We start from the raw sequence: 24,232 nt of genomic DNA, 5'->3' as shown, positions 1-24,232 counted from the left end.
TCATAAACAACTCCATATGCAAGGAAATATTTAGGAAGTGACTTGGTTGCAGTGAATCGCTCCTTACATCAGTCTTCCTGCTGAACTAAGCTCCCTTACCCGGGCTCAGCTTTCTTAAACCCGAGTCCAATCATGAGTTTTCTTTTGAAACCCCGGCAAAACTTTTTTTTTTTTTTTCCCTTCTTAGGGCTAATTGATTTTTCCAAAAGAAACTTTGCTTCCCCTGTTGGCTTTGCATTGTTTCTGTGCAGATCTCCGTGGATAATCGCCGACTGCAATAACCATTCCAAAAGAAAAACTAATTTTGCGTGGGGAAACGGGACACCTCGGAGGACAGAACCTTTGTGCTGGGTTTTATTTCTTTTTATGGTTGAGAACCCTCCACATAAGCACTTCTTGTTTTCGTGCTTAAACACTTAATGCTTGGAACAAACCTAAACCCCCCTGACACTTCCAGGGAAGAGAGGCAGGGTTTTTTTTTTTTTTTTCTCTAGAATATTCTAGGAACACAATATACTTTCTGTCATGCTCGTTAGCGAGGAGTGCCAGGTAATAATTTGCTAAATACTTCAGAAGCCGAGTAATTTGTTAGCTCTGCTCTCAGGTCTCCTAAGGTAGAAGGGAATATTGTCAGAGCTTCACCTCTCCCTCCCCTCGGCCCTGCAGGTGGATTTTTGGGGGTGCTGGGTGCCTTTTCGGGGTCTGAGGGGGGTTTGCCCCCCACATCCCGGTTGCCGGTGGTAATTCCGTAATGAGGGGTTGTGTCCTGCCCCTCCAGCCCCCTCCTGATTTAATTCTCATCAGCCTGGCTCTCCACTTTGCTAATAACGATAGCAGCCACAAATAGCTTTCAACATGCCATTGACAGCCCGGTTGGAGAGAGCACTTGAAATAGTGGTAGACAGCTGAAAGTACCCATAATTGTGCGCCGGAGTGAGAACCACACTGCTCAAGGGCCTTATTTTCATGTGCTTAAAGAGACAATATCCTGGTTTCAACAAATGCTGCTGGTGCTTCACGGCTGGTGTGATTTACTCCTCGCTTCTCCCTCCGCCCTCTGCCAGGGAGGAGGTTTGGGGGGGCTATACAGCACGGGAGGGGGTGTCCTGGAGTGCCTAAAGGAGGGCTGGGGGGTCCAGACCCGTCTTGGAAACAATACTGGGGGGATGTGTGGAGGGATCTGTGGTTTGGGAGCCCAGGAGAAGCTGGGGGCTCCTGGGTGGCAGTGTTGTGGGATGGTGGGATGGTGCTGGTGTCATGTTCTGCATCCCACAGACCATCACCTTTGGCAGCCCCACCAACCCCACTGCTCCAGTGGTGTGTGTGTATATTTATACATGTGTGTGTTTATACATTTGCACTTCCCCAGGGCAGTGGGCACGGCCCCAAGGCTGCCAGAGCTCCAGGAGCGTTTGGACAACGCTCTGAGGGACAGGGTGGGATTGTTGGGGTGTCTGTGTAGGGCCAGGAGCTGGACTGGATAATCTTATGGGTCCCTTCCAGCTCAGGATAGTCTGTGATATAGATATGTATATTTTGGGGTGTTTTCCAGGAGGAGGAAGGGCAGTGCTGTGTGTTCATCCCTTCTCTTCATTCTTCATCCTGACATATAAATCCATAAGCGAGGGCAGGTGGAACTGGGGCTGCTGTGGCCCAAAATCTGTTCTGAGGCTCTGTCTGCCATGGCCTGGTGTGCACTGCTGTGATTCCCTCCCCTACAGAGGTTTGGGGTGCTTTGTGCAGGATATCTTGGGGTGCTTTGTGCAGGGTCTTTGGGGGTGTTCCCCTCAGAGTGGTGGTTGTGGGGCTGTTTTATGAGGCACCTCCATCCTCCCGAGGACTGGGAGCCCAGGAGGGGTTTGGATCCCATCCTGTGCCATGGAGGAATGCTGGGACCAGCCTGGGGGTGCATCCCCAGGGCTGGGGCATCCCTGCAGCTCCTGTTTTCCTCCTCAGCTGTGTCCAAGGCTGATGGATTTTGGCTCCATCACCCAGAGCAGTATCCGTGGGGTATCACGCAGGACCCCCCAGCTTCCAGCCTGGAATTCTGCACTCCTGCGCTCTGGGTCATTTCTGAGGCAGCTCCTTTCAGCCCTGCTCTGCCTCTCCTGTGACTGACGGGCCACAGGGTTATTTTTAAACTTCCCTCTGCCACATCCAGGTGTAAAGACGAGCGGCCGTGGGGCCGGAGCTGCTGGGCAGAGCCAGCCCCGAGCTATTTAACACCATGCCAGCCTGTTCCTGCTCCCAGAGCCCCATCCTGCCTCCTGACAGGCTGCCAGGAGCAGCTCCTTGTGCCCTCCAGAGCTCTGGGTGCCGGTGGTGGCTCTGGCCATTTTAAGAGGGGGTGGGGTGACAGGACCCAGCGGCCCCTCTCTTGATTTATCACCAGTGCAAATGTTTTCTCTGGTTTCCCCCTCCGTGCTGGTGAAACACCAGCCCAGAAGTGTTTCTGCTCAGGCAGCAGGTCAGATTCTTGGCAGGGGCAGGGGGTGATGGGGGGTTAGTTGAGGATTTCAGGTTCTCCAACCTCTTGCCCTTTTTAACGCCCATCAGCATCTCTGTGCCCGGGTGAGTGTCCCTGAAGGTGCTCCCACGGACCCCGGGAGAGGCACCCAGCACCCACTGAGCACCTCCTGTGGGGGTTTGGGGGGGTGGGTACCTCTCCTGGGCGCTCCCCAGGGTGTTTTATCCCCACTCATTTGCAGCTGTGGTCCAGGGAAGATACAGGGCATCGGAAGGGGATGCAGAGCCTGGGATTGCCATGGCAACCTGCCGTGGGGAATGGAGGTTTTTCTTGGCAGGACCAGCTCGGGGGGGCTCGGGGGGCTCTGTCACTCTGGGAAGGTGATGAATGAGCCCTGTTATGGGGAAGGTGTTGGGCATGAAGCCCTTCCCTGTTCCTGACGTGCCGGAGGATCCCCTTTCGCTCCCGATTAAACTTTTAATGGGGACAACCAGAGTTTAATATTCTGTGGAATGGGAAAAGTTAAAGTGAACAAATATTTAAAGACTATTGAATCTCATGTTCGCAGGAAACCTCACGGTTGTAAACATAATATTTTGGACATCTAATATCTTTCTGCTCACTCAGTCCCGTGTGGGAAGTCTCTCCCTTTGCGGAAAATCTCTGTTTGAAGTTTGGGCAGAACTGGATTTAAATGTGGAGGAGATGGGTTGTTGTGAGCCTGGACCGTGTGATTCCCGGGGAAAACCCAGCACCTTCCCTTCCTCCTCCCTGCCATCAGCCCGTTTGGGTGCTGTATTTTTCCTGGTCACACCAACCCCACCCCTGCGCCGCAGCCCAGGGAAGCTCGTGCTGGCACCGCTGTTTTCACCTCAAACAAGGATGGAATTTGTTCTGGAACTCACAGGAGCAGCAGCCGGGCTTGTCGCATCCAGAATCCAATGGGCTTCAGCTGAAGGAATAAATATTTAATGGAGCTGCAGTCTATATATAATCTAATCGATGCCTCAGTGCCAAAAAGCCTTCAAAGAGCTTTTGCTCTGCCCGGGCAGCGCGTGGTGGGAGCGCTGGGCTGGCTGGTGGCACACGCGGTGCCAGCCTGGCTCCTTTGGACACAGTGCTGTGGCTGGGCTGGATTTGGGGCAGTTTTAGCTTCCAGCCCCATTTTTGGGGTGCAGAGTGGTCCTGGGGTGATGTGTGAGCGTGAGGTGGTTAAACACTTGTGCTGGCCAGAGCCTGTTCCTCGGGGCAGGGATCTCGCGCTGTCATGACATGAAGTGTCGCTGCAGTGACAGGACAAGGGGAATGGCTTCCCATTGCCAGAGGGCAGGGTTAGATGGGATTTTGGGAAGGAATTCTTCTGTGTGAGGGTGGTGAGGCCCTGGCACAGGTTGCCCAGAGAAACTGTGGCTGCCCCTGGATCCCTGGAAGTGCCCAAGGCCAGGTTGGACGGGGCTTGGAGCAACCTGGGACAGTGGAAGGTGTCCCTGCCCATGGCAGGGGTGAGACTGGATAATGTTTAAGCTCCCTTCCCACCCAAACTATTCCAGGATTCCATGAGCCCCAGCTGCCTCCTGATCTGTGCATCCTCACGTTGGGGTCCGTGATGATCCTGGTGACTGGTGTAGCTGTAGCTGGGGGTACCTGAGTCCAACCCCTGGTCACCTCCTGGTGCTCCTGCCTTGGCACGGTGTGCCAGCACGTTCTCCTGCTCTCTGGAATTGCTAATTAAAGCCTGAGGTGTAACCCAATCACTGGGGTGCTTTCGGAGAAGAGGATGGCCAGAAATATCCCTGTGGCTCAGCAGCCAAAAGCAGCAGTGGGGGGGGTGTGGGGACCCCTCGGAGCAGGACCCCGAGTTCTGGGGTCTGTGGGGTTGTTCCCTCCATGGGGGTGGCTCAAGACTGGGGGAGAGCAGGGTTTTCCTGGTGTCTCCTTGCTTATGGTCATCCTGGGAATGTCGGTTGTGCTTGTTTGGTTGTTCTTGTAGTCACAGCAGTGTGACCTGGCCATCACCCAGCTCCTCCCAGCAAGGGCTGAGTGTCTGTTGGGCATTTTCTCCCAAACTGTGATATTTGGGGATTTTCCTTGCAGTACTTGAGAGCTGGGCTGGATGGGCTTCGAAAGCCAAGCTGCTGTAGGACCCATCCTCAGGGCTGAGCTGTGGGATCAGGAAGGTGAAGCTTTGGGATGGCAGGGATGGATTTGGGGGGCACAGAGGGGGCTCTCTGAGGGGGAGTGACTGCTGGCTGCCTCGGGAAGAGGCCCCTTGCCAAGAGGGAGGCTGGAGCGAGCCCAGGTTAATCACTTGTGTTATTGATAACGAGCTGCTCGGGGCTGTCGGAAGGAATTTCTGGGCGTTTGATTCCCTGCCAGCCTCGGCCCGGCCATTGTTGTGGCTCTGGATCCTCGGCTGCTCGGCCCTGTTTGACTTGGAGCAGGAGCTGTTTTCACAGCTGCCCTGGCGGAGCAGCCGAGTTAACCCTTGGGAGCTGAGTGATCCCAGGGTAACCCTTGGGAGCTGAGTGATCCCAGGGTAACCCTTGGGAGCTGAGTGATCCCAGGGTAACCCTTGGGAGCTGAGTGATCTTGTGTTAACCCTTGGGAGCTGAGTGATCTTGTGTTAACCCTTGGGAGCTGAGTGATCCCAGGGTAACCCTTGGGAGCTGAGTGATCCCAGGATAACCCTTGGGAGCTGAGTGATCCCAGGGTAACCCTTGGGAGCTGAGTGATCTTGTGTTAACCCTTGGGAGCTGAGTGATCTTGTGTTAACCCTTGGGAGCTGAGTGATCCCAGGATAACCCTTGGGAGCTGAGTGATCTTGTGTTAACCCTTGGAAGCTGAGTGATCCCAGGATAACCCTTGGGAACTGAGTGATCTTTTGTTAACCCTTGGGAGCTGAGTGATCCTGGTGGGAGCTGGGGGAGCCCAGCAGGAGCATCTGTGGCGTGTGTGGGAGGGTGGCACCTTCCAGCTCTGGGCTGGGGGCATCCCTCCAGGAAAGCAGCATTCCCAGTTAATTATTCCCACAGCTATCAGAACAGTTGGTTGTTACAGTCCCAATAGCTCAGTGGAGGTGGTGGTGGGTCTGGGTTGTTCCCCAGTGGGATGTGAGGATGGCGAAGGGAACAGCACCAGCTTCATGTGGGGTGGGCAGAGAGCAGAGCAGGGACCCCCAGCCCTCGCTGGTGTCTCTGCCAGGGTTTCTCCTGGAGAAACTCAACACCCACCACAGTGCCAGGAGTGGGAGGTGATGGCAAGGGCCACCAAAAACTGGATTTTCTGGGATCCAGCCCCCAGCAGCTGCTCCAAGGACGAGAAGCTGTGCCAGTGCTCTGTTTTCATGAAACCAGGGAAGTGCAGGGTGGTGCAGCACTGCTGGGGCTGGTCCGTGACACTCATCCCAGGATGGGAAGGGGCCTCAAGTGTCCCAGGCAGCAGGGATGTGTCCCTGTGCTGCTGTGCTTGAAGGTGCTTTTATTGCCTCTGTTGGGAGCTGCTGCTTCCACTTGGAGGGGTGAGAGGGGACGTGGAGGGGGACAGGGAGGGGATGCACAGCACTGCTCCGGGAAGCCTCGAGCTGTCTGTGGGAGGCTCTTTGGTGCTGACTGTTGGGTTTTCTTCTTCCTTTTTTTCAGACAGAAATTGCTAAAAGACTGAATACAATTTTAGCCCAGATCATGCCTTTTCTGTCACAAGAGGTAAGGAAGTTTTCACACCCTGGGTGGGGAGTTGCTGCTTCTCCCAGGGGGGTTTCCCCAGGCGGGCAGTGCTGGGGTCCCTCGTGGGTCCCTGGGGGTGGGGGGCTGAGTGAGAAACGGGGTTCAGATCCTCCATGTGCATTGGAAAACCCTTGGGATGGGGGAGAGCTGGGCCCTGTGAAGGGGCTTGGGGGTCTCCAAAAAGGCTCTGAGGGGCTTCTTCACCCCCCTGCACCCCGTGGAGCTGGGAGGTGTTCCCGGGCATGAGCAAAATAGAGCCCAACAGAGGGGTGAGCATCTCTGGAGGGGGGTCCTGCCCCTGGGCTGGTCCCCCTATGCCCAGCTCTGACCTGGCCCTGCCCCTCTGTCCCTGCAGCACCAACAGCAAGTGGCACAGGCTGTTGAACGTGCCAAGCAAGTGACAATGACGGAGTTGAATGCTATCATCGGGGTACGTGGACTTCCCAATCTGCCTCTCACCGTGTGTATACCCCTTTTATTCCTATCATTTACCATAACCAGAGGCAATCCTGCGCTCAGGAGGGATAAAGCAGGGCAGCTCACACCCCCCCCAGCCATCCCACGGCCCCCCCAAATGACCAAAACTCCCCCAGTCTGGCATTGAGTGAGACAAGGGGTGGAATCTCCACCTCCTGCCACCTCCCGGGTGCTGGTGCAGCTCCAGGAGCCTCCAGCGACCGAATTGGATGTTCCCCATGGCCTGGGCAGTGTTTGGGGTGCAGAGCAGGACCCAGCAGCCCTCACAGACCCCCTGAGCCCAGGCTTGTCTCTGCTGGGCTGTTGGTGTGGAATGTGCTGTGCCCTTGGCAGGGTTGTTGTCCCATGCATTGATGCCCCGCTCCCGCTGGCCGGGCTCTCTCTCGCAGACCTGGGGGGGGTTAATTTGAGGATTAACCATTTTTATTGTTTCTTTAATTGATGTCACGGTCTCAGTCCTGCAGCAAACCTGCTCCTCACCCTGGGACATCGGTGTCCCCCTCCAGCATCCTGGGCAGGTGGCTCCAGAGCTCCTCTGGCTTTAGGTCTTTGTTTTCCAGAAAATGCTCATTTTTAATGCTCTTTTTTTTTTTTAATAACTATTTGCACTTCTTAAGCTACAAGGATCTTTATAATTCTTTGCACTTAACCTGCTCTTCTCTACATTTTTCTGTATTTTGTGGGCAGCACCAAAGGTAGAATTGGGCTCTGAGCTGCTGCAGTCTCTGGGGATGAGGAAAGGTTCGGTAGCAGATGGATCCCTGGTGGTGGGGTTGGTGGCTCTTGGGAAGTGGCCCAGGGATGGGAGCTGAGTTTTGGGGTGGCAGGCAGCACTGTGGAGCGCTGGGAGGTGAGCAGAGACAGGGAGGAGGGAGCCCATGGCTTTGATGAGCTGCTTGGAGCCGCAGGCAGGAGCCCCCGGCAGCTGGAGGCAGATATTGGAATTCAATTAAGGTGAATGAGCAGGGCCCGTGACCCCCATTTCCGAGGTAATTGCTTCCTTGGATCAGAGCGAGTGCCTCCTGTCATTAAGCAGCCAGCCCAGCCGTTTAATCGCTTTCCTGACGAACTTTCAGCAGGAATTATGGGCATCTCCTCCCGCCGTGGCTTGTTGGGGAGGGACACGATGCTAGCAGGAGGCTGGTGGGCAATTCCACATCCTTCCATGGCTTGTAGGGGGGGGTCAGAGCTCGTCCCGGAGCTGTGGAGCTGGTTTGGGTGCTGGGTCTGTGCTCAGGTGCCCCTCAAGGCACAAAACCCAACAGTTTTTGGTTTTTTCCCCTGAAAAAACTGCACATGCCAGTTTGTTATTGGAGGGTTGCTGCTGGCAGGAGGGTGGTGAGTGATTCCATGTCTTGTAGAGGAGGTTCCAGGCTCATCCCAGAGCTTTGGAGGTGGTTTGGGTGGCGGGTCTGTGCTGCTGCACCTGCTCTGGTGCCCCTGAGACACCAAACCCAGAGGATTTGGGGTTCTTTTCTCTCCCCTCTGTGCATGGAGTGGTTTGTTACTGTAGGGCTGCTGCTGACAGGAAGGTGAGGAGTGATTCCTTGTCCTTCCATGCCTTATAGAGGAGGTTCCAAGCTCACCCTGGAGATGTGGAGCTCGGTCTGTGCCGCTGCACCTGCTCAGGTGCCCCCAAGGCACCAAACCCAGAGGATTTGGGGTTCTTCTTCCTCCCCTCGTTGCACACAGGGGTTTGTTATTGTAGGGTTGCTCATGTGGACACATCCCTTTTGTTTGTTTGCTCTCCTCGGGTGGGTGAGGGCAGCACTGGGGTGTGCACAGCCCCACCCCTGTGTCCCTGGGGATCCCGTGTCCCTGGGGATGGGTGGCCCTGCTGTCCCAACCCTCCCACCACGGGGAGCCCTCCCAGACTGCCCCAGCCCTCGGTGCAGGTGCTACCTCACACAAAAACCCACCAAATCAGGAAAACCTTTTTTTTTTGCCCCTTTTGAGGTCAAGAACTGTTAATTTTATGCATCTAGGCCATTGTCTCACAGTTCCTCTGCTTCAGGCTTGTGTGAAATTGAGCCCTTGATTTGGTTATAGCTCTGGAAATGATTAGACTACTTTACTAAATTTAACGCAAGTGGTGAACTTAAGTGGTGAACCATTAAATCGGTGAACAAAGGCATGAAGCATGATGTACATAATCCAATTAAAGCCACTCCACGGACCAGATATTCCTTGCCAGCTTTCTCCTAAATTTATAACCTCTTCATATCTTCCCCATCTTTGGCTGGCACGTGCTGAGGGACCCCAGGAGGAAGGAGACCTCTCGGTGTCTGTGCGTCCCTCTTGGCTCCCACTGCCACCCCGGGTTGGGTTTGCAGGGTCTTTATCCACTGCCAGCTGCTGTCCTGGGACATGTGGGGACATGGATCCGTTCTGGGGTCCTGCCAGCAGATGAGGAGCCCCAGGGGAGTGTCCTGAGCAGGTCTGAGCTTGTGGTTCAGCTGGGGAGGTGTTGGGAGGGTCCCTGGTTCTGAAAGGCTGCTCCGGGTCCTTGTGCTGTGTCACTCGTGTACCAGGACCTCGATCCCTGTCCTGTCCCTGCCATCAGCACCCAGCCGTGGGTGCTGGGGAGTTTTTGGGAGCCCAAAGATCTCCTGTATCCAGCCCATTCCTGGGATATTTGCAGCAAGCCCTCACATGGTGTGTTTTTAAAAACAACCTTTTCCAGGGTTGGAATAAGGGCCGGGGAGGGATGTTGGGCTTTCCAGCAGAGGACACCGAGCGAGCACCACCCCTGTGCCGTGGAGTCCCACGGGGCCTCCAGGATGTTATTCCTGAGGAATGTGCATCGACTGCTCCGTGGGCTGAAGAAGAAACGCAGCCATGGAGTCCCAGGCGGGCTTTGTGCCACTCCATGGAGTCTCCAGGATGTTATTCCCGAGGGATGTGCATCAGTGGAGTGGCGCGGATGGGAGCTGGGAGCGGAGCCTGGGGATCCTCCAGCACCACCCGGGGATGTGCACTGGGCTTGTTGGCTCATCCTCTTCTCCTTGCCCTGGGAGTGACCCAGCTGGGACACGACTCCTTCAGCGGTGCCGGGATGGAGCTGTGCGGCCCCGAGGTGGGATCTTGGCGACTCCGTGGAGCTGCAGTGCTGGATGGAGGGACAAGGCTTCCCTTGTCCCACATGGACTTCCCACATGGATTCTGCTCACCGGTTCCTGCTGCCAGAGGGAGGAAAACACCTTTCAGTGTTATTTTGGGCCACAGTGGGATGTTGTGTCCTGACCTTGGTTTCCACGCCCCCCCGGAGTGGGGCTGCTGTGAGGGGCTGTTCCCGCAGCTCACGGAGCCCTTGGATGGATTTATTTGTTGACAGCCTAAAGAAAAGGAAGAAAAACCAGTTTCCTGCTGTGCTGGAGGGTGAGGCTCTGGGTGCTGAGTCTCCTGCTCGGGGTGCTGCTGTGTCACTGTGGTGGAGCTGTGTTGTCCCCTGGGGCTGTGCTGGGGCCGTGATCCCTATCGTCACCCCGGGAATGGAGTGTTGCTGCCTGGATCCAGGATTTCCACGAGACCACATCCCTTTTTTGGGGCTCCTGGGTGAAAAGCTGCTGGGATGAGTTAAGCCATGCAGATGTTTAAGGTGGAGGTTGGAGACTGCTGAGGATAAAACGTTGGATCTCGGTGTGTTCCAGCCCTGCAGGGATGGGCACCACTGGAGAGCCTGCAGGAGAGGAATGTGCTGTGCTGGAAAACCATCTGGGACCATTCTCTGGGTGATGTTCTCAAACAATGGCCAGCCCTGCCTCTCGCTTCAGTGGGTGGAAATCACATGGAATTGGGATTGTGAGGAGCCTCATTGATTTCAGGAAGATCTGAGGATCTGTTCCACTTGCTTTGGTGTTGGAGGGATGGTCTTGGCACGTGTGTGTGGCAGGAGATGGAGTTACTGAGGGAATCACCCCTCGTGGTGCCCCCTCACCCCACCAGCTCTCCTCGTAGGAGGACACTCCTGGAATGGTGATCCTGAGGATGTTTCCTGTCCTTGCCCTGTGGATGGAGCAGCCTGGGAGAAGCTTCCAGCTCCTGCTTTTTGAGGGCACAGTGATTTATGCTTTTCCTATACCAGAGGCCTAATTGCCTTCTCCATTTGGCTTCTGCCCCAGCTGGGACCTCGGTGCTGCCTGGAAGAAGCTGTTTGGAGATAATGCAGCTCCTGCCTTCGGCTCCCACCCTGGATCTCATCCTGGCTGAGGATTTCCCTCTCCATCACAACCCTGGGAAGGCTCCCACCTCCCCTGCCCCCAGCAAGGAGCTGCTCCACCTCGCTGTGCCTGCAGTGTGACAGCCAGGCCCACCTTCTGCTGCCCCAGAAGGGGGCAGTGGGTGGGAGCTGTTCCCATGAAAACTTGGCTTTGGTGTGGGAAAACTTACCACAGAATCCTGGGATGGTTTGGCTTGGAAGAGACGTTAAAGCTTATCCAGTTCCACCCTCTGCCCTGGGCAGGGACACCTTCCATGGACCAGCCATGTCCAGCCTGGCCTTGGACACTTCCAGGGATGTGGGACACCTGGGGGTGTCTTCTTCCAGTTCTGCTGGAAATGTCCGTGATGGGACTGCTGGAATCATGGAGTGCTCCGTACCTGGGGATGGTTTTGGTGTATTCCTGCTGGTGTCCCTGGAGCTGGGCCGGGTGGCAGCAGGTCCTGCTGTTTGCCTGTGCCCTTTGGTGCCCTGGGCAGGACACAGGTCGGTGCTTGGTGACACTGAGGACAAATCCTGAGCCGAGGTGGTCGTGGGGATCTGGAGGAGTCTGGGAGGCTCCACTGCAGCTCAGATGTCCCCTCCCAGCCCCTGATTCCTGCTGCTGCCCAACTGTGACTTCACTGGGAGCTATGGGGTGCTGCTCGAGGGGGCTGTGGGTGCAGGCAGGAGGGTCCCAGACAGGAGTGCCAGCTCCAAGACCCTCCTGGCTGGACCAGGGGTGTTCTGGGAGCGGAGGAGCTGCGGGAGGGGGGGCCTGGGGACTCCTGGAAGCAGCTCCATGGATTTCAGCAGGTTTTCTTCCAAGTTTGTGTTTGAAATAGAATCGCTGGGGATGTGTTTGGTTTTCCTTTCCTCTCCCCAGAGCTGTAGTTGAGCTTTTTGCAGCTGTAATGGAGCAGGGAATCAATCCCCATGGCTGGATGAGTGTGTGCTGGGATGGCTGGGACTCAGGGCTCCCAAAAAACCCCTGGGAGCAGCTGGGAGCTGTCCCAGCTGGGCTGCAGCTCCCTGTGTGTGTGCCAGGGAATGTGGGGGTGATGCCCAGCCCTGTGGTGGAGCTGGGGGGGTCCCTCCATGATTTATCCAGTACAAGGAACAGCCAGTGATGTCGGAAGGGGTTGGGAGCACGGGATGGTGGGATGGGACCGGGGCACTATGTGGGCATTTTCTTCTCCCCTTCAAACACCTTAAAGCTGGTCCTGAGTAAATTAGCAAAACTTGCTTTCCTGAGGTGTCTGGGAGGATCCTGGCTGCTGGAATTTTCTCTGTCTGGCTGGTTTGGCCTCTGCACTCTGGCCAGGGCTACTCTGGGTGGGATTCCTGTATTTCTTTTTTGCTTTTACCTGCTGAAAACCCCAAACTAACCAGGTCTGCAGCAGTGCTGTGTTCCTGGGACTGAGGGACGATCCCGGGGCGGGTGTGCCACACGGGCACTCCTGACATGGGCATCGTGCCTGGGCACCCTCTGTCCCTCCTGCTAACGGGGCTTCTCCTTCCAGGTGTCCCAGCGGGGCGGCTCCCAGGACATCACCCCGGGACACCGGGAATGTCCCTTCCCGGCACCGCTCGGTGCCCCCAGTGCCCCCCAGTGCCCCTCCCCGGCTCACTGGTGCTTTCATTGCAGCAGCAGCAGCTCCAGGCCCAGCACCTCTCCCACGCCGCCCACGGGCCCCCGGTCCAGCTGCCGCCGCATCCCTCGGGGCTCCAACCGCCCGGAATTCCGCCGGTCACCGGCACCAGCTCGGGGCTGCTGGCCCTCGGAGCCCTGGGCAGCCAGGCCCACCTTGCTGTCAAGGATGAGAAGAACCACCATGACCTGGACCACAGAGGTGAGAGCGAGGGGCCAGGGGGCTGCTCCTCTCTGCGTCCACTGGTGCTGGAACTCATGGAATCATCCTGGAGTGGCGTGGGTGGGAAGGGAGCTTAAATCCAGTCTCACCTCCTGCCATGGGCAGGGACACCTTCTACCAGCCCAGGTTGCTCCAAGCCATGTCCAGCCTGGCCTTGGACACTTCCAGGGATGGGGCACCCACAGCTTCTCTGGACGACCTGTGCCAGGGCCTCACTACCTTCCCAGTGAGGAATTCCTTCCCAATCTCCCATCTAACCCTGTCCTGTGCCAGTGGGAAGCCATTCCCCTTGTCCTGTCCCTCCATCCCTTGTCCCCAGTCCCTCTCCAGCTCTCCTGGAGCCCCTTTAGGCCCTGCAAGGGGCTCTCAGGTCTCCCTGGATCCTTCTCTTCTCCAGGTGAGCCCCTCCAGCTCTCCCAGCCTGGCTCCAGCCCTTGGAACATGTCTGTGGCCTCCTCTGGACTCTCTCCAGCAGCTCCACATCCTTCTGATATTGGGGGCAGCACCCTGACCCACAGCTCTGCTCCCACCTCCCCACCCCTCTGGACTGTGGGCTTCAGGCCATGGGATTGTGCTTTTAGGGATGCAGTTTTCCCTAAATGATGCTCAACCTTTGTTGAAGTCTCGCTGCAGTTCAGCGGTGCCTCAATGGGGAAGCAGCTTCCTCCTCCTCCTCCTCCTCCTCCTCTGTTCACCCCCAAACTCAGGGTTTTTTTCTAATTATTAGTGATCAGACAGCTTTTTAGAAGATAAAATGATGTGTGATTCCAGGTGCAAATGAGCAGTATTCAGTATTTTTCTGGCAAATCCCCTTATCCCCAGACATGGAAGGATTTGGGATATTTCCCCCTCATTCCCGTTTGCAGGGCAGGCACCAACAGCCCCTCTGAGCTGTCGGGCTCTGCTGCAGGCTTGGGGATGTTTTTCCTCCCTGAGAAAACAGTGAGACAAAATTATCCAAAGCAATTTATCCAGTTATGTTCCTTTTCCTGCATGGACTCAGATTGCCAGGAGATCCCAGGGAAAATGGGGCTGTTGGGCACAGATTAATGGCTAAAAGCACGTTGTGCTGCCGACGGGACTGTCAGAGGTTGTGGCTTCGGGGACAAGCACCAGAGGCTGCTGCCATTCCCTTTGGATTCGGGGCATTTCCAGCTGTGTTTTGCCAAATAAATCACAGGGACAAAAGGAAAGGGGCAGGAGGCAGCAGGGGCTGGAAGAACAGGGGGATTTTAAAGCCAGACAGAGCCCAGATAGGGCTTGAGTTAAGAGCATGAGGAGCTTCTTGGTTTATTTTCTGGTTTGAGACTTAATTCTAACTTGCTTTATTTCTCTGTCTCCTCTTTATTTTGGCTGTGACCTCACCTCTGCCCCGACATCTCCTGACAGAGCGAGACTCAAGTGCAGTAAGTCCCATTGCCTCCTTTTCCCCCCAGTTTTTGGTGGCTCCATGGTTTTGTTTTCTTTATCCCTTCAAACCCCATTTTGCAGGTGGGAGCTCTGGGGCTACCTTTTGCACAGGTCTTATTAAATAATAAAAACCAGGCAGTGCAAAGCTCCCACCCTGCCTGGAAGAGCTGTGCTGGGATGAGTGGGGTCACCTGGTTCTGAGGTCTGGGTTAAATCTCTTTGCTTGTGGCAGAGCCTCGTGGTTGGGTTTTGAGTGAGCCCAGTCGGCTCCAAAATCCTTTGAGTGACTGGGACAGCTGTTTTATTCCTGATCCCTCTCCCATTATCTTGGGTCATCTCATCTGCTGGGGTGGTTTGGTTATTACACCATGTTAAGTCAGACTTGGAGGGTCAAGCAGTTCCCAAACCACCTGAATCCCTGGATTTTGGAGGGCACCTGTGCCTCTGTCCGTGTCCCTGACGCCTCAGGGTGGGTTCTGGTTTCCCTGGAGCAGGGATGGGGAGGCAGTGAGGATATGGAGGGGGGAGCTGCCCTCTCCATGCAGTGGGGCCCAACTGGACCCCCCAGCCCTGGTGTACACAACACCTCTGGCTCAGGGAAATGAGACATCAGAAGGAATTTCTCCACATGGTGTGACCCTTGGGAACAGTCCTGTGTGCAGGGCCAGGAGTTGGGACTCCATGATCCCTGTGGGTCCCTCCCAACTGAGCATGTTCTGGGATTCATGGGAAGGGCTGTCAAGCACTGGAATGGGAGGTGGTGGAGTCCCCAGCCCTGGAGGTGTCCCAGGAAGGCCTGGCCGTGGCCCTCAGTGCTGTGGGCTGGGGGACAAGGTGGGCACCAGGCAGAGGGTGGACTCGGTGATCCCGGAGGTCTTTCCCAACCCCAGCGATTCCGTGTGAAAAGCTGCCAGGACAAAGCCCGGCTGAGCCTCGGCTTTGCAGCGATTTCCTGCCATCCCCGAGCCCACAAATGGGCCTTTTGAGAGCCGGGGGCGGGCGGGAAGGAAAGTGCTATTTAAGGGGGGCGAGGGGAATTGGGCATCATTAACCCGCTCCTCGGGCGGGCAGGGGGCCGTCGGAGGTGGGAAGGTTCCCGATCCATAAGCCCGGAGCCGGGGTGTTCCCGGGGGAGGTTTAATGCGCCGTAATCAGCGTTAGTCATTCATATTTTCCCCAGCCTTTGCCTGTGCAATAAAAAATATTTAGTTCCTTGGCGCCGGGCCAGCGGCGGCGCTGAATGGATCGATGCCTCTAAATGCTTGACATGATTCTCCGGGAGCTGCGAGGGTTTTCAGCATGACTGCCTGGGAAGAAAGAGCTCGGTGTTATCCAAAGCTGCTTACTGGGGACCGAGGAGAAACATGAACTGCTTTAGTTCTCCCTTTCAGCCGGGGAAGAAAGGCAGGCACAGCAGCTTAGGCAGCGTTGCTGCTTAGCGGGGCTGGCAGGCTCGGGGAGGGTGGGGGGTTTCTCCTGCTGCTCCCAGGAACTGAGGGCAAAGGAAGCTGGGATGTGGAGAAGGGGCTGCGCCGTGGGGGGGATGTGGGATCAGGGCCGGGCATCCTCTGGCGCTTGTGAGGTGGTTTTGTGCTGCCATGTTTGCTCCCGGCATTCAAAGGGCTTTCCTGGGAATGTCGGCGTCTCCCGGGTTTTGCTGCTTGAAGCAGGGACAGAAGCCCCCACAGGCTCTGGGCTCTGCTGCTCCTGGTCACGTGGGTTTTCTGGGATATTTTGTGGATGTCCTTTGGCTCAGCTGCTGGTGCCAGAGCCAGGATGCAGCAGTTCCTTTGTTCCTTCTGGATGAGGCCTCCCAGCTCTGCCAGTGCCAGAGGAAGCACCCACGGGCTCTGGGGCTTTCCTGGGAATGCTGGATCTCCTGGGCTTCACTGCTCAAAGCAAGGACAGAAGTCCCCCTGAGCAGGGCATCCCTGTGGACCCTGGGCTGTGGTGCTCCTGGTCACATGGGTTTTCCTGGATGTTTTTTGGATGCCCCTTGGCTTGGCAGAGCTCAGCTGCTGATGTTGGGAATGGGATTGCAGCGGTTCCTTTGCTCCTCCTGGATGAGGCCTCCCAGCTCTGCTGATACCCATCCATGGTGCCACCCCTTGTGCAAAGTCCTTCCCCTGCCCCGGGCTGGGGTGAAGCTCCTGTTTTCCCATGGGGAGCACAGGATGAGGGAGATGGGGCTGATTTTAGGGAGCACAGCTTTTCCCCACTCTGCACTCCCCAGTTCCCACTGGTGGATCCCAGTGAGGACTGGGAGCTGCTGGAGTTTCCCACATCTCCCTCCCAGGGTTTGCCTTTTTAGCAACAACCATCTCTTCCATTTTTCCTGCTGTGCTTTTGCAGTGAAGGGGTTCAGGTGTCCATGAGCAGCCTCACAGCATTCCCAGGGCTCACAGTGAGGGTGGTGTCCGATCCTGTCACCTGGATCCTGTTCCCTGCTCCCTTGGGAGCCACGGGGTCTCACCGTGCTGCTGGTGCAGGGCTCTATGTGGCACCTTCTAAGCTGCTGCTCATGAAGTCCTAATTCCCTCTGTTTCCAACTTCAAAGCTTCTTGTGGCATTGCAGAATAATTCCGTGTCGCCCTCGGAGAGCCTGAGAGCCAGCGAGAAGCACCGGAGCTCCACGGATTACAGCATCGACTCCAAGAAGCGGAAAGCGGAGGAGAAGGACAGCATGAGCCGATATGTGAGTGCCAGGGGACACGGGGAGCCCCGGGGACACGGCCAGGCAGCACCTGGGGTGGGAGGCAGCGGGTTTGGGTGATGTTTTCCAGGTGTGGTGTGGGTCATAGAACCATGGAATCAGTTAGGTTGGAAAAGCCCTCTGAGACAATCAAGTCCAGCTGTCCCCCAGCACTGCCAAAGCCACCACTAACAGTGTCCCCAAGTGCCACATCCACATGGCTTTTAAATCCCTCTGGGGATGGGGACTCCACTGCTGCCCTGGGCAGCCTGTTCCAATGCCTGACCACCCTTTCAGGGAAGAAATTTTCCCTAATACCCCCCCTAAGTCTCCTGGTGCTGTGGAGGGATGGTTCAGCTCCTCAGGGGGGTGCCCCCACCCCAGTTTTTGGGGCTCTCTGCGGGGTGTGACTGGCTTTGTGTTCCAGGACAGCGATGGTGACAAGAGCGATGACCTGGTGGTCGATGTCTCCAACGAGGTGAGTCCTTGTGGGCAAATCTGCCCCTCTGCCCGTGCCACTAGGGGGGGTTGGGGGTGATGCCTTAGGGGCCTCCTGGAATGGAGGAGCCGGAGGGAGCCACAGGGGATTCCAGGGCTTTCTCCTGCCCCACAGGATCCCGCCACCCCCCGGGTCAGCCCGGCCCACTCGCCCCCGGAGAACGGCCTGGACAAAGCCCGCGGGCTGAAGAAGGGGGACGCTCCCAACAGCCCGGCCTCGGTCGCCTCCTCCAGCAGCACTCCCTCCTCCAAGACTAAAGACCTGGGCCACGTACGTCCCGTGCCCTGCCGGGGCTCGCTGGGGGCTGGGGGTGCCGGCGCTCGGCCCTCATCCCTTGTCTCCCATCCCTTCTCCCCCAGAACGACAAGTCGTCGACGCCCGGGCTCAAGTCGAACACTCCGACGCCGCGGAACGACGCGCCCACCCCGGGCACCAGCAGCACCCCGGGGCTGCGGCCCATGCCCGGCAAGCCCACTGGCATGGACCCCCTGGGTGGGTACAACCCAGGGTCACTGCTGTCCCCAGCATGGCTCCAGCTCATCCCCGTCCATGGGAAACAGCAGCCGGGGGGGGATCAGGTTTATGGGGGGCCTAATCCGGGTCTGGCTGGGGTGGTCCCCGTGTCAGAGGTGGGGTGAGGAGGGAGGCCCAGCCATTGCAGCTCTGGGATGAGAGAATGTCTGGACATGAGGTGGGATTAGCTCGGTTGGTCAGAGCAGGGTGCTGGTAACAGGAAGATTGTGGCTTCAGTCCCTGCACGGGCCATTCACTGAAGAGTTGGACTTGATGATCCTCGTGGGTCCCTTCCAGCTCAGAATATTCTGTGATCTGTGACGTGGCTTCAAGCTGTGCCAGGGAAGGCCTGGGTTGAAAAGCAGCAATGAATTTCTTCATTGGAAGGGGCTGCCCAGGGAGGTGGCGGAGTCCCCATCCCTGGAGGCGTTCAGGGAATGACTGGGCATGGCACTCAGTGCTCTGGGCTGGGGAGGGCAAGGCAGTGATGGGTCACAGGTTGGACTGGGTGACCTCAGGGGTCCTTCCCCATGGACACCGCCACGCTCCTCGCCCTGACCGTGTCCCGTCCCTCCCGCAGCCTCGGCCCTGCGCACGCCCATCTCCATCGCAGGCTCCTACGCCGCCCCCTTCGCCATGATGGGGCACCACGAGATGAACGGGTCCCTCACCAGCCCCGGCGCCTACGCGGGGCTGCACAACCTCCCCCCGCAGATGAGCGCGGCCGCCGCCGCCGCCGCCGCCTACGGCCGGTCACCAATGGTGAGCTTTGGAGCTGTACGTAGCACTTTTAGCTCCTTTTCTCACTGGTGGGGAGGGCTGGGGAGGGTTTGGGGGGGACTCCCCTAGCTCAGCTGGGAAATTGAGGCTCCTTCTCCTCAAAACAAGCCGTCTTTTATATCAGCTGCCGTTAAAGGGGGCTGGGGGGGGAGATGCCTCCCCATGGGGGAATGTGCATGTGCTCCTACATTGGGGTTCCTCCTTCCAGTTACTCAGCCCCCTTCCCATTACTGTCACTAAATTCTTGATCCCATGTTTTAAGGCAAAACAAGTCAAACCAAGAAGTAAAACATTGCCATTAATGTAGAGATGGGGGTTTCTGCAGCCAGAGTGCTGAGCACGACTTGGCTGCTCCTGTCCCTGGGGATTTGGGGACAGCACGGGGAGGGGGAGCATGTCCCACCCTGCTCCTCACAGCCCCAAAACCTTTGGCTAATTCCTCAGTTTTCCCCCTTCTGCCAGGGGAATAATAACAGTTAGCTCTTGAGCAGCAAGGGAAAAGAGGGAGATGCTCAGTGTCCCGTGGGCTCGTGGGTGGGAAGGTGTTTAATATGCTCAGCTCGTGTCCAGCCTCACCCGTGTCCGTGTGTCTCTCGGCAGGTTGGTTTTGACCCACACCCACCCATGCGAGCCCCCGGCCTGCCCTCCAGCCTGGCCTCCATCCCCGGGGGGAAACCGTAAGCCCCTTTTGGTTTTTTATGGATTTGAGGGGGGATCAGTGCGGGCGGGAGGGAGGTGAATCCTTCACCCAGGGCTGGGTTCAGCCAAGCCCCCGGTCGGGGCACAGCGTGGCAGCCGGACCGCAAAGCCACCCGCTGCCCCCCGTGAAACCTCCCCCTCTGGGCTGACCCCCCGTGCCCTCCCGTGGCAGAGCCTACTCGTTCCACGTGAGCGCCGACGGGCAGATGCAGCCGGTGCCGTTCCCGCACGACGCGCTGGCGGGGCCCGGCATCCCCCGGCACGCGCGGCAGATCAACACGCTGAGCCACGGCGAGGTGGTGTGCGCCGTCACCATCAGCAACCCCACCCGGCACGTCTACACCGGTGGCAAGGGCTGCGTCAAGATCTGGGACATCAGCCAGCCCGGCAGCAAGAGCCCCATCTCCCAGCTCGACTGCCTGGTAAGGGGCTGGGGTGAGACCTGGGGGGGTCCTGCTGCTCCCAGGCGTGTGTGTCCCCTCCTCCCCCACCTCTAATGCCATTAATCATCTTCTTCCCCTTGACATCAACATCTCTTCCCAACATCACCATCTATTTTTCCTCTTCTCCCCCTGTTACCATCCCTTTCCTCTTCCCCATTACCATTTGTACCCCCATTACAATCTTTTTCTTCTTCCCATCACATCTTTGCCCCCCTTAATGTCTCTTTTCCTCTTCCCCCTTAAACATCTTTTCCTCTTTCCCCCTTAAACATCTTTTCCTCTTTCCCCCTTTAACATCTTTTCCTCTTTCCCCCTTTAACATCTTTTCTTCTTTCCCCCTTAATGTCTCTTTTCCTCTTTCCCCCTTTATCATCTCTTTTCCTCTTTCCCCCTTTAACGTCTCTTTTCCTCTTCCCCTGTCATCCTCCCTTTCCTCTTCTCCCTATCACCATCTCTTTTTCCTCTTTTCTTGTCGCCCTCCCTTTTCCTCCTCACCCCCTTTAACGTACCTTTCCTCTTCCCCATTAACATCTCTTTCCTTTTCCCCTCTCCCCCCATCCACACCTGCTCCCCGTGCCCCCCGTGACCACACCTTTCCCCCCCAGAACAGGGATAACTACATCCGCTCCTGCAAGCTGCTCCCGGACGGCCGCACGCTGATCGTGGGGGGCGAGGCCAGCACACTGACCATCTGGGACCTGGCGTCGCCCACGCCCCGCATCAAGGCCGAGCTCACCTCCTCGGCCCCCGCCTGCTACGCCCTGGCCATCAGCCCCGACGCCAAAGTCTGCTTCTCCTGCTGCAGCGACGGCAACATCGCCGTGTGGGACCTGCACAACCAGACCCTCGTCAGGTGAGCGGCGTCTGCTCGGGCTCGGGGCCTTCCTGGGTGTGCTCTGCTGGGAGGAGCTCGGAGATCCTGGAATGGGTTGGGTTGGAAGGGACCTTAAAGCTCATCTTAAAGCTCATCTCGGTCCACTCCCCTGCCCTGGGCAGGGACACCTCCCACTAGCCCAGGTTGCTCCAAGCCCCGTCCAACCTGGCCTTGGACACTTCCAGGGATGGGGCAGCCACAGCTGATATGGAATGATGGCAGGAACACTCTCGGTGCTGCACCATCCACCTTGTGGTGCTCATCTTTAAGCAAGCCCAGTGCACTTCATGCTGCAGCTCCTCAGCAAAGGATGCTCCTGGATGGATTTCCAGGCGTGTTTGCTGTGGATAAGCCTCACAAATGACATCTGAGCACCTTGAACCAACCTCCATGCTTTTCCTAGCGTTCCCTGTGCAGATTTCCGTATTTTTTTCTGGTTCAAAGGCAATTCCAAGGCCACACAGACGGTGCCAGCTGCATAGACATCTCCCACGATGGTACGAAGTTGTGGACGGGGGGCCTGGACAACACGGTGCGTTCCTGGGACCTGCGGGAAGGGCGGCAGCTCCAGCAGCACGACTTCACCTCCCAGGTAACGGGCTGGGGACGGCCTGGCCCTGCCATGCAGAGACCCCACGGAGGGGTTTATCCCTCCATGGAAAGCAGGGCAGCTTGTTTGGCAGCTGGATCATGTGGGGCTGTGGGAGGGGGCTTTTCCTGCTGGGAAAATGGCCCTGTTGGCCCTGAGCGTGGCTGTTCCTGCTGTGTTTGGTGGAACCCAGGAGTGTTGGAACCCAGGAGCCGTGGGGCTCCCTGGATCTGGTTTCAGCTTCTCTGTCCTCATTTCTCCATCCCTGCACAATCAGGCTGCCGTTAGGAAGGCAGCACTTCCCATGGGATAGCTGTGGATGTAACAGGTTTCTGTGGGTACCCTGTGGGTGGGGTGGCTGCAGGAATCAGGATCCTGCCTCCTCCAGCAGACCCTCCCAGAGCCCTGATCCAGAGGAGCAAAGCTGGAATCTCAATTCCATTTGGCAAGTGCAGCAGCATCCAGGGGGCTGGAGCCATCCCGGCATTCACAGCTCATGTGGCTGCTCCAGACACATGGATGTGCCTCTCCAAACCTGCTGCCCCAGTCTGGGGCTGCCCAGCAACCTCCACCCTTGCCATAGATCCCAGGGTGGCTGGATTGGAAGGGACCTTGAAGCCCCTCTAGTTCCAGCCCTCCCTGGGGGGCTGTGGGCAGAGCTGGCGGGCGCAGCCCCCCCTGAGCATCCCCGTGTCCCACTTCCCACTGCAGATCTTCTCCCTGGGGTACTGCCCGACGGGCGAGTGGCTGGCAGTGGGCATGGAGAGCAGCAATGTGGAGGTGCTGCACCACACCAAGCCCGACAAGTACCAGCTGCACCTCCACGAGAGCTGTGTCCTCTCCCTCAAGTTCGCCTACTGTGGTAAGCGGCTCCCGCCCGGAGCTCCGTCCCTTTGGGAGTGGGTGGGGATCATGGAATGGTTGGGCTTGGGAGGGACCTTAATGAACATCCACTCCCACCCCCTGCCATGGGCAGGGACACCTTCCACCAGACCAGGTTGCTCCAAGCCCTGTCCAGCCCGGCCTGGAACACTTCCAGGGATGGGAAACAGGGATGCCCACGAGGAAGGGATGGTGCATGGAACGGTGGGGGGGGGCTGAACAAGGGTGTTTCCAGTAGGATCCATCCCGTGGATGATGCATTTGGGGGGTATCTCCATAAAACCACCCCAGCTGTGGTCGCCAGTGGCCACGTGGCATCGTGGGAGGTTGGAGGGAAGCAGCACCTGCCCCGTGTGACTGCTGGGATGTGTCCCAATGGAGAGGGGCTGGACAAGCCTCTCTGGGGAATCTCCAGACTTTCCCATTTCTCCAGAATGGCCACTTTCTAAGGTCAAACAGCCAGAAGCCTGTGGGGCAGGGAGAGGTTGGCCCCGGGATCTGTCTGTAGGGGTGGCAGTGTTTGTGTGACTGCTGACACCGTGTTTCCTGGGAACAGGGAAATGGTTTGTGAGCACTGGGAAAGACAACCTGCTCAACGCCTGGAGGACGCCCTATGGAGCGAGCATCTTCCAGGTAGGAGCCTCTTGGGAAGGGCAAGGAATGAGGGCTACACCCAGACCCCCTCTTGGTGTGATGCCTGGGGCTGCCAGCCCTGGAGAGAGGGAGGATCCTCTTGGGGTGGCCGGGTGGGTGCCCAGCCTGTGGGACGTGGTGATGCCACCAGCGTGGAATGGCGCTTGGCGAGCCAGGGAAACCAAACTGACGGACGCTCTCCCCTCCTCCTTCCCCCTTTTCCCAGTCCAAGGAATCCTCGTCCGTCTTGAGTTGTGACATTTCAGCGGATGACAAGTACATCGTCACGGGCTCTGGTGACAAGAAGGCCACAGTCTACGAGGTCATCTACTGAGCGTGGAGTTTCTGGGAGGGCTGGCAGCTCCCGGCCCCGCAGGACTCGGGAAGCAGCGGGGGATGCCACGGGGTGGCCCAGGGACCGTGCCCGCTCCGAGGGGGCTCTGCCCGGCGGCCGCCACACACGGATTTATTTGGAGATCTGCGACTCTGGCACACGTTGGAGCCCTTAAACGGATGTTTCTTTGGTTTTTAGGGTCGTGGGGTTTCTTTTGATTTTTTTTTTAATTTTTTTTTTTTTTTTTTTGGTTTTCCGGTTCTTTCCGTCTGCGCTTTGGTGGCACTATAAAGGACTCCTTTTTTTTATCGTGACTTTTTTTTTTGTTTTGTTTTGTTTTGTGCAGCCTTGCATAAGACTTGTGAAAAGTGTAAATACCGGACTAGTAAATAGCGTTGAAGGGGGGTCCCTCCCGGTACACTAGTTGTGTATTTTTCGTCTGCTGTAATTGTATTCCACTGATGGTTTTGGTGGTGGCAATTTTATTATGGGTTTTTTTGGTGGTTTTTTTTTTTGGTTTTTTTTTTTTTTTTTTTTGTTGGTTTTTTTTTTTTTCCTCCTTCCCTCCCTGCCCCCTCTGGAAGTGTCCGTGGGGACGTGACTGTGCCGTGCAGGCTGAGAGGAGCTGTCCAGTGGTGCAGAGTTGTCCCTCCTGTGTTCCCCGTGCGTCGTTGGGTGTGTTAGTGACGGTGGGACGCCGCTGGAACCCCGGGAGCGCTCGGAGATCCTCAGCTGCTGACGGGACATCAACACAAGTCACCTGGTTTGGGTTTGGGGGGTTTTTTGGGTTGTTTTTTTTGTTGGTTTTTTTTTTATATATATGGATTTATCCTTATTTTTTCCGTGCTTGGATGTTTGAAGCAAAGGGGAAGCCCACGCTGCGGGACCGTCTGCGCAAAGCCCTTCTTGGTCTTCGGACAGAAGCAACGAGGAGTGATTTCAAAGAAAGCTTAGAAAATTCAGCTCAGGGAGCCACGAAAGATAAAGCAACTTATGTGTTTTGTATTCAAATGAAAGTAAAGAATTAGAATTGATAACCTTTAAAGAAAAAAAAAAAAAGAAAAAGAAAAAAATACAGATTTTTTTTTTTTTGGTTTTCTTTTTTTGTTTTTTTTTTTGGTTTTGGTTTTTTGGTTTTTTTTTTTG

General features: G+C 56.8%; 1 protein-coding gene across 9 annotated transcripts in view; it reads left to right on the top strand.

The window, feature by feature from the left end:
- TLE3 (TLE family member 3, transcriptional corepressor) overlaps window positions 1–23,506 on the top strand; it is a 28,078-nt gene extending 4,572 nt beyond the window's left edge. Inside the window, exons 6-21 of one of the 9 annotated variants that reach the window (XM_064669328.1) lie at window positions 6,106–6,168; window positions 6,545–6,649; window positions 12,516–12,717; window positions 14,128–14,144; window positions 16,706–16,843; window positions 17,268–17,318; window positions 17,454–17,609; window positions 17,699–17,831; window positions 18,433–18,629; window positions 19,233–19,309; window positions 19,504–19,753; window positions 20,380–20,627; window positions 21,093–21,240; window positions 21,949–22,099; window positions 22,676–22,752; window positions 22,979–23,506. In XM_064669328.1, coding sequence (XP_064525398.1) covers window positions 6,106–6,168; window positions 6,545–6,649; window positions 12,516–12,717; window positions 14,128–14,144; window positions 16,706–16,843; window positions 17,268–17,318; window positions 17,454–17,609; window positions 17,699–17,831; window positions 18,433–18,629; window positions 19,233–19,309; window positions 19,504–19,753; window positions 20,380–20,627; window positions 21,093–21,240; window positions 21,949–22,099; window positions 22,676–22,752; window positions 22,979–23,086 — 2,121 coding nt within the window. In that variant the 3' untranslated portion in view covers window positions 23,087–23,506. Of the gene's footprint in view, window positions 1–6,105; window positions 6,169–6,544; window positions 6,650–12,512; window positions 12,718–14,127; window positions 14,145–16,705; window positions 16,844–17,267; window positions 17,319–17,453; window positions 17,610–17,698; window positions 17,832–18,432; window positions 18,630–19,232; window positions 19,310–19,503; window positions 19,754–20,379; window positions 20,628–21,092; window positions 21,241–21,948; window positions 22,100–22,675; window positions 22,753–22,978 lie in introns of all 9 variants that reach the window. The other 8 variants (XM_064669329.1, XM_064669327.1, XM_064669336.1 and 5 more) reach the window with 8 other exon arrangements.
- Window positions 23,507–24,232: the final 726 nt, after the last annotated feature.

The sequence above is a fragment of the Pseudopipra pipra genome, chromosome 12, assembly GCF_036250125.1.
Source record: "Pseudopipra pipra isolate bDixPip1 chromosome 12, bDixPip1.hap1, whole genome shotgun sequence".
NCBI lineage: Eukaryota > Metazoa > Chordata > Aves > Passeriformes > Pipridae > Pseudopipra > Pseudopipra pipra.
Note: the sequence above shows the minus strand (reverse complement) of the source record. Positions and strands in the feature narration are given on the sequence as shown.